This window comes from Strix aluco, chromosome 3 (genome assembly GCF_031877795.1).
Source record: "Strix aluco isolate bStrAlu1 chromosome 3, bStrAlu1.hap1, whole genome shotgun sequence".
Taxonomy (NCBI): domain Eukaryota; kingdom Metazoa; phylum Chordata; class Aves; order Strigiformes; family Strigidae; genus Strix; species Strix aluco.
Window position 1 is genome coordinate 17,374,399 of NC_133933.1, and position 14,954 is coordinate 17,389,352.

The 14,954-nt window shown below is 56.6% G+C and overlaps 1 protein-coding gene and 1 long non-coding RNA gene across 2 annotated transcripts; both read left to right on the plus strand.

The window, feature by feature from the left end:
• Positions 1–93: 93 nt before the first annotated feature.
• On the plus strand, positions 94–2,372 carry LOC141921683 (uncharacterized). Its single transcript, XR_012622735.1, has 3 exons — positions 94–186; positions 273–431; positions 792–2,372. It is a non-coding gene; the product is annotated as an uncharacterized LOC141921683 (long non-coding RNA).
• Positions 2,373–4,358: 1,986 nt separating this feature from the next.
• On the plus strand, positions 4,359–13,103 carry LOC141921581 (uncharacterized). Its single transcript, XM_074820502.1, has 14 exons — positions 4,359–4,960; positions 6,305–6,481; positions 6,846–6,887; positions 7,057–7,141; positions 7,616–7,682; positions 8,416–8,507; positions 8,737–8,898; positions 8,983–9,092; positions 9,453–9,648; positions 9,856–9,955; positions 10,083–10,228; positions 10,826–10,917; positions 11,004–11,162; positions 11,523–13,103. Exons 1-14 carry the CDS (start codon positions 4,467–4,469, stop codon positions 11,527–11,529), a joined length of 1,929 nt encoding a protein of 642 aa, XP_074676603.1. The 5' UTR covers positions 4,359–4,466; the 3' UTR covers positions 11,530–13,103.
• Positions 13,104–14,954: the final 1,851 nt, after the last annotated feature.

Genomic DNA, 14,954 nt, shown 5'->3' on the forward strand with positions numbered 1-14,954 from the left:
TCCTCTGTAGAGCTAAGGCAGCAACGTGCCAAGCAGTTGCTTACTACTTCAGGGCATCCCTTGCCACCTGCTAATGACGACCTTTCTGTTTTAGGCACCCGTTGCTCTGTCTCCAGCCACCCCCGCGACCACGGTAGAGGCCCTGGGATGCGCAGAGGAACCAAAGAGCCTCTCAGAGCAAAGAAGGTAAAATGAGTCAGCTTTGGTTAAATCAAGAACTGATTCCGATTGATCCTGGCTTTACCTGTCTAATCATGCTGTGGGATGGAAAGGTTTGCAGGCTCCCGCCAGGAGAACGCCAGCCAAAGGAAAAGAAAGAGAGAAGAGGCCTGGGCAGAAGAGACGGAACCCCACCAGGCGAAGAAGAGAAGAGAGGAGAAGATGGGCACTGCAAGAAAAGCAGGGAGGTGCAAAAGATCAGGAAGCCCCAGGTGTGTACCAGGCTCTGCTGCCCATCTTTGCCAACTCCCCACACTGCTCTAAGTCAGTCCAACTCACTGGCAAGGGACGGCGAGGGGATGGTGCTATGCAGGGTTTGGAAAGAACGCCGTGGCAGCTGCCCAGGGGAGCCCTGCTGTGTGGCACAGGGGCACTGTGCACCTCTGCACCTGCACAGCTCTCTAAGGGCATTACCCATGGGGATAAGGGGCCGGAGCCACCCCAGAGCCAATGCCAGCAGTAGCTCTCTTCTGGGATATCAACAATTCCTGTTTCCCAAAGAAAGGGGAACCAAGCCATGCCTGTTGCTGCCTTTGTGGCTTTACCAGTGCTTTCTGGCTCTGTTGTTGTAGGTGCTGATTTTGCTGTTACTGGTTGAACCCGTGTGACTCCTGGGCTCCTGCAGTTAATGTCCGCAATAAAAGGACATTTTCTCTCTTCTGAATGTGTGTGCCGTACGATATTCTGGACGAGGTAGACGTTGTTTTGTGATGCATCCTTGTGGAGGAGTTTGGGATCATCCCTTGCGCCAGAATCCTTTCCAGCAGGCATCGGGGCTGAGTTGAGGTGCTTGAGGAGTCAAACCAAAGCACAGCATCCCATAGAACCGCTGAGGCTGGGAGGGACCTGTGGAGGTCCTCTGGTCCAACCCGCCTGCTCAAGGAGGGTCACCTAGACCAGGTTTCCCAGGACTGTGGACTAATGGGCACGTTCCCTGTCACACAGAGCATCTCACGGGCTAGAAAAGGGATGCTCTGGAGAGTTTCTGGCAAATCTCTGGAGAAGAGCTTCTCCCCGCCCCTCCACCAGGGGCTTTTTCGGCTCTGGTGCCCTTCCCAAGGACAGCCCCACCAGGTGGGTGCAGTCAGCACTGCAGGAAAGAACAGGCAGCAGCCACCACAGTCAGCACTGCGGGAAAGCTGGGACCGCGGAGACCCTCCCAGGCTCTCCAACCCCAGCCTAGCCCAGTCCAGACAGCGTCCACAAGAGTGGTCTTCCATCCCTTTTCCCAACGTGCTGAACTGCCCTTAAAGCGTTAACCACCGGGCTGAAGTGCTAAGGCTTGGACAATAGGCCCAAGCCAGAGTTGACCTATAGAGGAATCCTGTATATTTTGTACCTGATAACCGTTGTGCTAGTAGGTATTGTACTAGGTTATAACAAACCGCCTATCCTGATGTAAAAAGCGCTAAAGTGTTGAAGTGTTGAAGCCTGAACAACAGGCCCCGAGCCAAAGCTGCTAACTTAGTATGTAGTCATTAACGATATGTGTATGGTCATTAATGAAAGATGTAGCTTAGATATCATAGACTCCTGACTGATGATGAATGTAATGGAAACATGTCTATCCTGAATGTATCTTTCTTCTTCTTGGCATAGAGGTAAGTTAACAAGGCCATGAAGCCTGCTGTCCGGCCTTGGGACCAGACGTGTGGCCTTGTTCTAAAAAGAACATAAATAAATTAGATAAGCAGGGAAACTCCCTTAGCTTCTCCCTTGAGCCCTGGCCAGGCTCCGGGGGAATCTAATGTGAGAGTGAAACCAGATGTTCCGCTCAAAACAGAGGTGCCAGCTGTTCTGGCTTGCTGATTTTGGGCTATATAAGGCTGGACCCGCTCACAGCGACTTTGGAAGCCTCACCTACGGGTGGACGCACCGCGTAGGATTTCCCACTTGCCGGGACAGGCTCTCCAAATCCTCGCTGTAACCGGGGCTGCCCAGCCACTGCGGGTCTGGATGATGGTGACGTATGCAAGTGGTGATGGATCTTTCTTAATCACTGTTCTCTCCCTCAGGTAGTAATGATTTGATGCATGACCCTGTATTTTCCTATTTGTTTAAGTGCGCTATTGTGTCTTTTCGTACTGTATGTTTTCTGTACTATTCTGTTACGTTATTTAGCTATTTCCAGTAAAATACGCCTGCTCTCTTCACTCTGGTGTCTGAGTTTAATTGGTATCCCTAATCAGCAAAACACGGGCCCACAATCTTTCTGGTTGGAGTGTAAAATAGCCAAAAGATGCCCATTTCCTGCATTTTTCCTGCAAAGACTCTGATTTCCTGCATTTTTCCTGAAAAGGGCAGGTTTTGAACTCTCTTCATCGCTCCTATTTTAATCAAGGCATCGCGCAGTATCAACAGTTCCACCAGACACACGCCATCCAAAGCTGACTATGGATCCCCTTTTTGCCACGGGGAGGGCCTTTCGCACAGACGTGTCCCTGGCTGTGCTGGCTGCTCGGTGGGTGAAGGTCATGGCTCACAGTGGAGTCTGTCTTTCGCCACGATGGTCATTTCCAGGGAGAGCAGCTTGTTGTATTGACCAGGACCCTACAGGGAGAACAGAAGGGCAGGGATGCAGACGCAACACTTGCCACAAGTCCAGCGGAGCAGCTTGCTCCAGCGCGGCCCACTGTGACTTTCTGTGCTGCTGGAGCTGTGCGGATGCTCAGGGGACAAAGGGTTAAACCTGAGTTACCTGCATGAAATACAGCTGTCGCCAGCCTCGGTGCAAGCTGACGCAGGAGCTGGTCCTGACAACCACCAACCCAGGGCACGGAAAGCTTTGAACAGCTGTGACTGTTCTGGAACAGACCGTGCCACGTGCATCCGCTTCTATTAACAACTCTTCTCCTGCAGCGGAAAAGGAGTTTGAGATCTTGCTCACGGCTACAGGAGGACGGTGGTGGCCTCGGATGGTGCGTGAGGCTCGGGGCTTGCCTTGCCTATGAGCAGCTGTGCCCCCAGAGTGACAGAGGAAAGGCTTTCCCTGGGGAAGAGCCATCAGCGCCCATTTGAAATGGAGGAAAACTTCACTACGGTTTTGGTTGTAGGTGGAAAGCTGTGGGTCAGGGAGGAATTCTGCATCTTCCATAGCGTAACAGAGGCAACTGGCTGTACAGCAATTTTTTGGTTTGTCTAATTCTTCCAGGAAGAGTCTTATGCTGGTACCGAGTAAGGCGGAGTGTCAGACAAAGTAGCTCATTGAATGGGCATGATACGGGGAAATTTACTTGGCTATTAAAAGCCCCATTGCTCTAGAAGTTGCATCTTTTTTCTCTAGTCCTTTCTCTTGGAAGGGGGTGGGCGGAGGGGCATGCAGGGTTTATCTTCATACCTCCTAAAACCTGCATTGTAACAGTCAAGACAGAATATGCCTTTCTCCTGTACCTTCTCTTTTTTGAACGTGCTGAATTCAGTCAATTGCCCACTGAGTTCAACAGCCACCTCTGATTTTTACCCTTCGGCTGAACAGCTAGATGCAGCCTCCCATCACTGGTGTTAGCACCATTAATGCAGATCATCTGCTCTCTACTACTCTAGGCTACCTACTATCTAACAGTCTAGGCAAGAGTACAGCCTGATACAACGTTGCACGTAAGGTCAGTACTACCAAGGGGTGTGACATTCCAATGAAAAACAAGAGAGCCTGTACACCTTTTAATGGCTTGAAGGGATGACAGGGAGAAGCACCGTATTTATAATACACACACACACACACACACACACACAAGTGGATCTTCCCCCTCAATTTCTGATCATTCTGTGAGAAAGCCGTGCGCCGCACGATGCACGCGCTGTCCACATTCAGTGATGCGGATGACGGGGCAGAGCACACCCTCAGACAGCTTGCAGAAGGCACACGACCGGGAGGAGAGGCTCCTGCAGCCGGGAGTTGTGTTGCCAACCAGAGGGCCCTTGACAGGCTGGAGAAAGGGGCTGCCAGGTGCCTGCTGTCGTTGAAGAAGGGGAAGAGGGAAGAGCAAAGTGCTGGACCTGGGCAGGAAGAAGCCTTTGGAGCCGTATGTGCTGGGGGAGACCCAGCTGGAAAGCAGCTGTGCAGAGCCCTGGGGTCATGGTGGACCCAAAGTTGAGCAACTTGGAGCCAGCAAAGTACCCCTGGGGCAACGGGGGCTAAGTGCATCCCGGGCTGCAGCAGGCAAACCACTGGCAGCAGGCGGAGGGAGGGGGTGCTTCCCCTCTGCTCTGTCCTGCTCTGGGCTCCCCAGCGCAAGACAGCCAGGGCCATGCTGGAGAGAACCCCCAGCACGAGGCCCCGCCCACTTTCAGTTGGGCTCCCAGAGGCGGCCATTTTGGAGCCAGCAGCCACCAGAGCCGGCAGCAGGGGGCTGTGCTGGCACGGAGCAGCGCTGGCAGGAGGCAGGCTCTGGCCGAACAGCGCTTCCCGGCACCGGCACCCCGCTTCCCGTCCTCGCTGTGACCGGCTGGGCCGCATCCCAGAGCGGTGCAGAGCGAGGGTCCTCCTGTCCCGGGCAGGATGGGCCAGGCCAACTGCTGCTGGCACTCCAGGTAGGATCCCCCCTGCGGCTCGGGGATGGGTGGGCACGGCCGGGCCCCGCAGCCGCGGCCTTTCTCATGCCCGCCGCTCTCTGCTCCGCAGGGAGGCTCTCACCGACGCCGAGGCGGTGCTGAGCACAGACGTGCGGCTGACCCGGGGCCGCAGGAGGAGCGAGAGGCGCCTTCTCCTCCTCCAGGAGGAACTGGTCATCGCCAAGTTGCGGTAAGACCCTCAGAGCCCCACTGCCTTTCCCCCATCCCTGGCCCTGCCACCAGGCCAGGGACACTCTGGCACCAGCCCCAGGCCCTGGGGCCTTGGTGCTGGATGCACCAATGTCCATCCCAAGGTGTCCTGGTTTAGCCAGGATAGGGTTAAGTTTCCCCAGCAGTGGGGAGGGAGCTCTAGCCGGGTTATTCAATACCATGCTGACGTCAGGTCCGGGCGCCCAAGCGCGGGAAGGTTGGTAAACGCGTGGGGTGGGGTCGCTTCCCTCACCGCTGTATCTGTATATCCCTTGTTCTGTTTATTGTTATTACTGTTATTGCTATTGTTATCGTTCTTGTTGTTCGGTTTGTTGCTGTTGCACTGTTGTATCAAACCTCTCCTTATCTCAGCCCCGGGGTCTGTATTTCACTCCCTGCCCCGTTCCGGTCGGTGGGTGGGTGGGGGAGGGGCAGCAGCAGCGTGGTCTCGGGTCCCGGCGGGGCCTAAACCACCACAGCCTTTTTGGCGCCCAACGTGTGGCACGAGAGGGTTGAGATAAGGACAAAAGGAGAAGGTGTGTTAGAGCCATCTGTTAGGAGCCATTTTTCTGGGTTTATTTGTATTTGTTTGATAAGGAACATTTGCAGTGCTGGCCAACTTGCTTGCGTGGTGGGGCTGGATTAATCCTTATATCCCCTGTGTGTTCCCAGTGCTGGTGTTTGTTATCGGTGGAAAATGTGTCAAGGGTTTTATTTTGCTATACTGGCTAGTGACTGCTTATAATGTGCTTGCATCACTGCTTGTGGGGGTGAACCGGTACCTGTTTGCTGCCTGGGCTTTCGTTAGGGGTCTCACCGCCTCTGTGGGTGAGCCAGGGGAAGAGATGCTCTCGGTTTTTGAGAGTTTTAGCTATCCTTGGAGCACCCAGGCCAGTGTGTTTGCGGCACAGCGCTTTCTGAATGTCTGCCAGATCTTGTTTTGGGCCATGCGGTACTTCTCCAATAATGGCGCCACCCAGAAACCTGCCCCGAGGGCAGATAGCTATAAATGGCAAGGTGTGTGGGAAAAGATGGGCAAGTGCCTGAGTCAGTGGTCACCCCCAATGCTTTGGGATTTCACTCCCAAACAAGTGCAGAGTCCTGATAAACTGGTGGAGTGTTTGGAAAAGGTGTGTTGCCAATCTGACAAACCCCGGGAGACACAACTCGTTGCGATGTGCTGGGGGCTTGCCCATGCTTACTGTGTCATCTTTAACACTGCTCACTTTAACCACCACAGAGGGGCAGGTGGGGGGCAGGGCTCTGCCAGAGGGCACCCCAAGGCAGCCACCTCCAGCTCACTGCTTGTCTCTCTTCTCCGCAGACGTGGCACCACCCTGCACCCACAGCTCCGCCTGGCCCTGGACCAGCTGTGGGTGCTGAGCAGCGGGAAGGAGGCAGCGGGGGACGTCAAAGAGGAGGAGGAGGAGGAAGACAGCGACGAGGACAGGACCTCCATCATCTTCATCTGGCCCAGCGGCACCTGTGTTGCCACTTTCGGGTGAGTCGTGGTGCCACGTCCCACGGCCGGGCAGGAGAGGGTCCCAACCGTGCCCACACCACCCTGTGAATGGCCTCTGCCCTCCGTGCAGAGCCTGGGCAGGGAGCGGGCAGCACGCCGGCAGGGAGGGATGGGGGTGCGTTTCCACATCCTGCATCCCCTGGTCACCTTTTGGTCCCCAGAAGGGAAGGGCAGGGGCAGCTGCTCTGGCAGGACACAGGGAGCCAGGGCTTGGGCAGCACCCCTGTCCTGCCCCACGGGGCCTCGTGCTGCCCCTCTGCCCTTCCCAAGGGGCAAGGCTGTGCCGCGACCCAGGGGCTGGGGGGCAGCGGGGCCTGACGCTGGTTCTCCTCTCTTTCTGCAGCTCCCGGGCACTGAAGCAGCTGTGGCTGGGCAAGCTGCTGGGGTAAGCTAGGGGGGTGCTTCAGGCGCGGCCGGATGGGGCAACACAGCTCCCCAGGTGGGGAGAGCTGCCGCCGCGGCTGCGGGCAGCTCTCAGGCAGAGCTGCCTGAGAAGGGAGAAGAGGTGGCTTGGGGCTCAGCCAGCTCTCTCTCTGTCCCTTGCTGGTGCACAGGACACCCGAAGGAGCCACGGGAGCCCGCGTGACCGATGTCCCATCGATCAAACTCCTGCAGAAGGAGCTGAGCCGACGCCATGCCGTGAGTGTCTCTCTAGTCTGGCCACTGTCCCCGAGCGCTGGCCCTCCAGCCGAGCAGCAGAGGCATCGCTGCTCACCTCCTTCCACTCTTTCTCTCCTGCCCAGTGGAAGACATTCAGCGCCAGGAGCCTGGAGAGGCTGATGGAGGACCAGGCAGAGGTGAGAACGGCTGCCTTTCACCCGCCTCTGGCTGTGCCGGGGTGCCAGGGATGTGCAGCGAGTGGGGTGAGCCTGTGCAGGGGGGAGGGAGGGTCCCGCGGTGCCACCCCGGGCGCAAAGAGGCTTGGGGAGCCACCAGGAACGCCGCATGTCCCCGCTGGTGGTGCTGGGAGGAAACCTGCCGCGTGAGGCAGAGAGTCCGGGAGGGCAGAGGGTCCCCGCTCTGCCGCCCTCAGGCTGCTGGTGCCGGGTGGCCGCTCGCCGGTGGCCCTTTCCGCCGCGGGGATGCTCTCTAAGCGCAGCCTGGTTCTTGCAGGCTGATCCCAAGCAAGGGCCTCCAACAGCCCCATCTACCAATGGAGGGGGACTTTGCCACTCACCAGGTGAGTTTGGGGACGAAGGGCAGGGAGGGCCTTCTTTTCTCCTGGACCGGCACGTCTGCACAACTGAGGATGCTGTTGCTGCTGCCCTTTGGCCAGAGAAAATCGGTGCCCATCACGCTGCAGCAGGAGAGAGCTGAGCGCTCGGGACCCTTCGACAGTGCTGAGCACTCGAGGTGCTGCCTGCCTGAGCTCTGTCCCCAGAGCCGGGCACATGGGTCCCTGCTCCTCGGCCAGAGCCGGGAGGAGCCGTGCTCCCTTGTTCCCTGAGTGTCACCCCGCAGGTTGGGCACCCCAAGGGAGGACGGATGTCACCCGGACGAGCAGGGACACCCGCTGGGCAGCGGCCGCTGGACGTGATTCTGCGGGACAGGGAGCCTCCCTCTGCTGCGGCTCGCGGCCTGGGGGAGGGCAGGGCGAGGGCTGGGCGGGGCTGTCCCGCTGTCCCGCCGGTTCTCAGGAGACTGCGAGCCGGAGCCGCTGAGCCAGAGCCCTGGTTCCAGCTGCCGGCTCCCTGCCCGTCCAGTCCCGCCGCACCGCTCAGCACCGCGCTGCAGGCAGGGCAGGGCAGGGCAGGGCAGGCTCCGGGAGCGCTGGCCTGGCGGTTCCCACTGACGGGCTCTTGCTCTCTTTCCCTTTGCAGCGGGAGGGAGCGGCGGCAGCACCAGCAGGAGGAGGAGGGGGCTGCCCTGGCCGTTTGCGCTGCGGCGGAGCCCGTCCGCTGCCCCGGCGCCAGGGCAGGCGGGCTCCGGCTGCAGCAGGGCGCTCTTTGGGCAGCCCCTGGCAGCCCTCTGCGGGGAGGCCGGCACGCTGCCCCGGCCCATCCAGGTAGGCCAGCCTGGACAGGGGGGCCCCAGCCCTCCCTGTGGCTGCTCCAGAGCCACTGTCCCCAGCGGCTGCGGGGGTGGCTGGGGCACGGGGCTTTTCACCCACGGCCACCGCTTCTGGCGCCAGACCCTTTGCGGGTGGGGGGGGGAGCCCAGCCTGGGACAGAGCTCTGGCCTCTGCCGTCACTTGTTTCTTCAGCCAAGCAGCTGTCCTCCTGCGTCTCCCGCAGGAGCTCCTGGACATCCTGCACCAGCGAGGACCGTCGACGGAGGGGATATTCCGGAGATCCGACAGGGGGACGGCGCTCCAGAAGCTGAAGGAGGACCTCGACCGCGGCGCAGATGTGGACCTGGCAAACCAGCCTGTCATCCTGCTGGCTGCCCTCCTGAAGGTGAGCGCTTCTGCCCTGCAGCTGGAAGAGCTCCTGGCTGGCCTGGAACCTTCAAAGGCTCACCTGAAGCCCTTGGCCTTGCAGGACTTTCTCCGCAGCATCCCGGGCAAGCTGCTCGTTGTCGGCCTCTACCAGGACTGGATGCAAGCCATGGAGAGGCCAAGCAAGGAGGCCAGGGTGGAAGCGCTGAAAGTGTGAGTGTGGCCAGCAGCCTGCCTGTTGAGTAGGGAGTGGCAGAGTCCTGGGACTTGCCTGAAAAGGGACGGGCTGCTTAGAAGGTTGCATTTGCTGGCAGTTCGCATTTGCTGGGCTGGGGTTGCATTTTGGGGGAAAGGACGTGGGCAGGGAGCCTTCCCTTGCGTGGGCTTGGGTGAAACCAGGAGCTGGGAAGCAGCAGTGTGTTTTCTTCCTGAAGCACACGAGCCCTGATCGCTGCCTGAGAGCACCTGGAAAGTGGCACAACACAGACACTGGCTCCCACCTGCCTTGTGCAAGCTTCGGGGACAGCTGTGGGCAGCATCTGCTTCCTTAACGTTGTGTTCCTGCTCCCTCAGGGTGGCCGAGAAGTTGCCTGCAGCCCATCTCCTCCTCCTCCAGCGCCTGATCTCACTGCTGCAGAACATTGGCCACCACGTGCCCACCAGCAGAATGACCTCCAGCAACCTGGCCATCTGCCTGGGGCCAAACCTGCTGGGCCCACCCGACGAGGACCTGCTCCCGCTCGAGGCCATGCTGGAGGTGACCGAGAAGGTACGCTGTATTGACCGGCTGCCTGCAGCCTGCCTGGACCCTCAGAGCTTCCTCCTCTCCTGAGCAAATGCCGGTGGAGTGGCTGCCTGGAAGAGCAGCCCCACAGCCACAGCCACAGCCTGTGCAGAAGCAAGGGTCAGGAGCAGGAAAGGCTGCTTGGCACATTTTCAGACACCTGCGCTGAAACCAAGGCTTTGATGTGTGCAGGTGAAGCTGCTGGTGGAATTTCTCATTGAGAACGGCAGTGACATCCTGGGGGAGGAGATGGCTGTCCAGATGTCACCAGAGCCCATGGGCAGATGCACAGGTAGGAGGAGGGACTGAGGGCTGTCACAGCCTGAGCAGACAGCGGGGGTAGGGCTTCCTGTGGGTTTTGCTTTAGCTGTTGTCCACTTCCAACAAGTCACTTGGCTGCACGTGCTTTTGCTTTCCAGAGCTGCCTTTGGGAAGGGAGCATGGCCCGGCAGGTGAAGCAGTCGCACAGCTCCAGGCAAAAGCCTTCCTGGATGCACCAGCCTCTCTGCTCAGCCTCCAGAGAGCAGCAGGGGCAGACGCGGTGCTGGGAGCAGAATGGGCGGAGGTATGGCAGCTCCACGAGCGCTGCAACAATGTGGCTTAGGTAGGAGGAGGGGAGATGCTGCTGGGTCCAAGCAGCTGCTGTGCCTCTTCCTGGCATTCGATCTCTTGTGGCTTTGCATTTTATTTCACACCACCGCCCCCCCCCCCCCCCCCGGAATAGCACGCTGTAAGGAAAACTGGCAAGGTCTTTTCTCCAATGCCTTAGGCATGTGCTTAATCAAAGGAAATACCTACAAAATGCCACAGAAAGATAGATTTCAAAAGCAAAGCCTCCCACCGCACAAGGTTGTAGTGCACCAAATGGGCATCCACAGAGCTCTGTCTTGGGAGGGCAGAAGAGATTCTGGCAGAAGGAAGTGGGCCAGCCTTCTCTTGCCCGGCAGGGGATCGCAGGCTCTCTGCTGAATGGCCCCACAAATGAACTGTCACACCCCCACGTGAACCCTGTGTTCCAGAGTGAGATCCTTGGGAGAAAGGGCTAAATGCAAACCGGCCAAAGGGATCTCCTCTGTAGAGCTAAGGCAGCAACGTGCCAAGCAGTTGCTTACTACTTCAGGGCATCCCTTGCCACCTGCTAATGACGACCTTTCTGTTTTAGGCACCCGTTGCTCTGTCTCCAGCCACCCCCGCGACCACGGTAGAGGCCCTGGGATGCGCAGAGGAACCAAAGAGCCTCTCAGAGCAAAGAAGGTAAAATGAGTCAGCTTTGGTTAAATCAAGAACTGATTCCGATTGATCCTGGCTTTACCTGTCTAATCATGCTGTGGGATGGAAAGGTTTGCAGGCTCCCGCCAGGAGAACGCCAGCCAAAGGAAAAGAAAGAGAGAAGAGGCCTGGGCAGAAGAGACGGAACCCCACCAGGCGAAGAAGAGAAGAGAGGAGAAGATGGGCACTGCAAGAAAAGCAGGGAGGTGCAAAAGATCAGGAAGCCCCAGGTGTGTACCAGGCTCTGCTGCCCATCTTTGCCAACTCCCCACACTGCTCTAAGTCAGTCCAACTCACTGGCAAGGGACGGCGAGGGGATGGTGCTATGCAGGGTTTGGAAAGAACGCCGTGGCAGCTGCCCAGGGGAGCCCTGCTGTGTGGCACAGGGGCACTGTGCACCTCTGCACCTGCACAGCTCTCTAAGGGCATTACCCATGGGGATAAGGGGCCGGAGCCACCCCAGAGCCAATGCCAGCAGTAGCTCTCTTCTGGGATATCAACAATTCCTGTTTCCCAAAGAAAGGGGAACCAAGCCATGCCTGTTGCTGCCTTTGTGGCTTTACCAGTGCTTTCTGGCTCTGTTGTTGTAGGTGCTGATTTTGCTGTTACTGGTTGAACCCGTGTGACTCCTGGGCTCCTGCAGTTAATGTCCGCAATAAAAGGACATTTTCTCTCTTCTGAATGTGTGTGCCGTACGATATTCTGGACGAGGTAGACGTTGTTTTGTGATGCATCCTTGTGGAGGAGTTTGGGATCATCCCTTGCGCCAGAATCCTTTCCAGCAGGCATCGGGGCTGAGTTGAGGTGCTTGAGGAGTCAAACCAAAGCACAGCATCCCATAGAACCGCTGAGGCTGGGAGGGACCTGTGGAGGTCCTCTGGTCCAACCCGCCTGCTCAAGGAGGGTCACCTAGACCAGGTTTCCCAGGACTGTGGACTAATGGGCACGTTCCCTGTCACACAGAGCATCTCACGGGCTAGAAAAGGGATGCTCTGGAGAGTTTCTGGCAAATCTCTGGAGAAGAGCTTCTCCCCGCCCCTCCACCAGGGGCTTTTTCGGCTCTGGTGCCCTTCCCAAGGACAGCCCCACCAGGTGGGTGCAGTCAGCACTGCAGGAAAGAACAGGCAGCAGCCACCACAGTCAGCACTGCGGGAAAGCTGGGACCGCGGAGACCCTCCCAGGCTCTCCAACCCCAGCCTAGCCCAGTCCAGACAGCGTCCACAAGAGTGGTCTTCCATCCCTTTTCCCAACGTGCTGAACTGCCCTTAAAGCGTTAACCACCGGGCTGAAGTGCTAAGGCTTGGACAATAGGCCCAAGCCAGAGTTGACCTATAGAGGAATCCTGTATATTTTGTACCTGATAACCGTTGTGCTAGTAGGTATTGTACTAGGTTATAACAAACCGCCTATCCTGATGTAAAAAGCGCTAAAGTGTTGAAGTGTTGAAGCCTGAACAACAGGCCCCGAGCCAAAGCTGCTAACTTAGTATGTAGTCATTAACGATATGTGTATGGTCATTAATGAAAGATGTAGCTTAGATATCATAGACTCCTGACTGATGATGAATGTAATGGAAACATGTCTATCCTGAATGTATCTTTCTTCTTCTTGGCATAGAGGTAAGTTAACAAGGCCATGAAGCCTGCTGTCCGGCCTTGGGACCAGACGTGTGGCCTTGTTCTAAAAAGAACATAAATAAATTAGATAAGCAGGGAAACTCCCTTAGCTTCTCCCTTGAGCCCTGGCCAGGCTCCGGGGGAATCTAATGTGAGAGTGAAACCAGATGTTCCGCTCAAAACAGAGGTGCCAGCTGTTCTGGCTTGCTGATTTTGGGCTATATAAGGCTGGACCCGCTCACAGCGACTTTGGAAGCCTCACCTACGGGTGGACGCACCGCGTAGGATTTCCCACTTGCCGGGACAGGCTCTCCAAATCCTCGCTGTAACCGGGGCTGCCCAGCCACTGCGGGTCTGGATGATGGTGACGTATGCAAGTGGTGATGGATCTTTCTTAATCACTGTTCTCTCCCTCAGGTAGTAATGATTTGATGCATGACCCTGTATTTTCCTATTTGTTTAAGTGCGCTATTGTGTCTTTTCGTACTGTATGTTTTCTGTACTATTCTGTTACGTTATTTAGCTATTTCCAGTAAAATACGCCTGCTCTCTTCACTCTGGTGTCTGAGTTTAATTGGTATCCCTAATCAGCAAAACACGGGCCCACAATCTTTCTGGTTGGAGTGTAAAATAGCCAAAAGATGCCCATTTCCTGCATTTTTCCTGCAAAGACTCTGATTTCCTGCATTTTTCCTGAAAAGGGCAGGTTTTGAACTCTCTTCATCGCTCCTATTTTAATCAAGGCATCGCGCAGTATCAACAGTTCCACCAGACACACGCCATCCAAAGCTGACTATGGATCCCCTTTTTGCCACGGGGAGGGCCTTTCGCACAGACGTGTCCCTGGCTGTGCTGGCTGCTCGGTGGGTGAAGGTCATGGCTCACAGTGGAGTCTGTCTTTCGCCACGATGGTCATTTCCAGGGAGAGCAGCTTGTTGTATTGACCAGGACCCTACAGGGAGAACAGAAGGGCAGGGATGCAGACGCAACACTTGCCACAAGTCCAGCGGAGCAGCTTGCTCCAGCGCGGCCCACTGTGACTTTCTGTGCTGCTGGAGCTGTGCGGATGCTCAGGGGACAAAGGGTTAAACCTGAGTTACCTGCATGAAATACAGCTGTCGCCAGCCTCGGTGCAAGCTGACGCAGGAGCTGGTCCTGACAACCACCAACCCAGGGCACGGAAAGCTTTGAACAGCTGTGACTGTTCTGGAACAGACCGTGCCACGTGCATCCGCTTCTATTAACAACTCTTCTCCTGCAGCGGAAAAGGAGTTTGAGATCTTGCTCACGGCTACAGGAGGACGGTGGTGGCCTCGGATGGTGCGTGAGGCTCGGGGCTTGCCTTGCCTATGAGCAGCTGTGCCCCCAGAGTGACAGAGGAAAGGCTTTCCCTGGGGAAGAGCCATCAGCGCCCATTTGAAATGGAGGAAAACTTCACTACGGTTTTGGTTGTAGGTGGAAAGCTGTGGGTCAGGGAGGAATTCTGCATCTTCCATAGCGTAACAGAGGCAACTGGCTGTACAGCAATTTTTTGGTTTGTCTAATTCTTCCGGGAAGAGTCTTATGCTGGTACCGAGTAAGGCGGAGTGTCAGACAAAGTAGCTCATTGAATGGGCATGATACGGGGAAATTTACTTGGCTATTAAAAGCCCCATTGCTCTAGAAGTTGCATCTTTTTTCTCTAGTCCTTTCTCTTGGAAGGGGGTGGGCGGAGGGGCATGCAGGGTTTATCTTCATACCTCCTAAAACCTGCATTGTAACAGTCAAGACAGAATATGCCTTTCTCCTGTACCTTCTCTTTTTTGAACGTGCTGAATTCAGTCAATTGCCCACTGAGTTCAACAGCCACCTCTGATTTTTACCCTTCGGCTGAACAGCTAGATGCAGCCTCCCATCACTGGTGTTAGCACCATTAATGCAGATCATCTGCTCTCTACTACTCTAGGCTACCTACTATCTAACAGCCTAGGCGAGAGTACAGCCTGATACAACGTTGCACGTAAGGTCAGTACTACCAAGGGGTGTGACATTCCAATGAAAAACGAGAGAGCCTGTACACCTTTTAATGGCTTGAAGGGATGACAGGGAGAAGCACCGTATTTATAATACACACACACACACACACACACAAGTGGATCTTCCCCCTCAATTTCTGATCATTCTGTGAGAAAGCCGTGCGCCGCACGATGCACGCGCTGTCCACATTCAGTGATGCGGATGACGGGGCAGAGCGCACCCTCAGACAGCTTGCAGAAGGCACACGACCGGGAGGAGAGGCTCCTGCAGCCGGGAGTTGTGTTGCCAACCAGAGGGCCCTTGACAGGCTGGAGAAAGGGGCTGCCAGGTGCCTGCTGTCGTTGAAGAAGGGGAAGAGGGAAGAGCAAAGTGCTGGACCTGGGCAGGAAG

Excerpts from the sequence above, each read along its gene's own strand:
- LOC141921581 (XM_074820502.1), top strand. The coding sequence starts at position 4,467 with ATGCTGGAGAGAACCCCCAGCACGAGGCCCCGCCCACTTTCAGTTGGG. Across the intron at positions 7,683-8,415 it reads GGGACTTTGCCACTCACCAG|GGCAGGCGGGCTCCGGCTGC; the intron begins GTGAGTTTGGGG and ends CCCCGGCGCCAG. Across the intron at positions 9,093-9,452 it reads AGGGTGGAAGCGCTGAAAGT|GGTGGCCGAGAAGTTGCCTG; the intron begins GTGAGTGTGGCC and ends CTGCTCCCTCAG.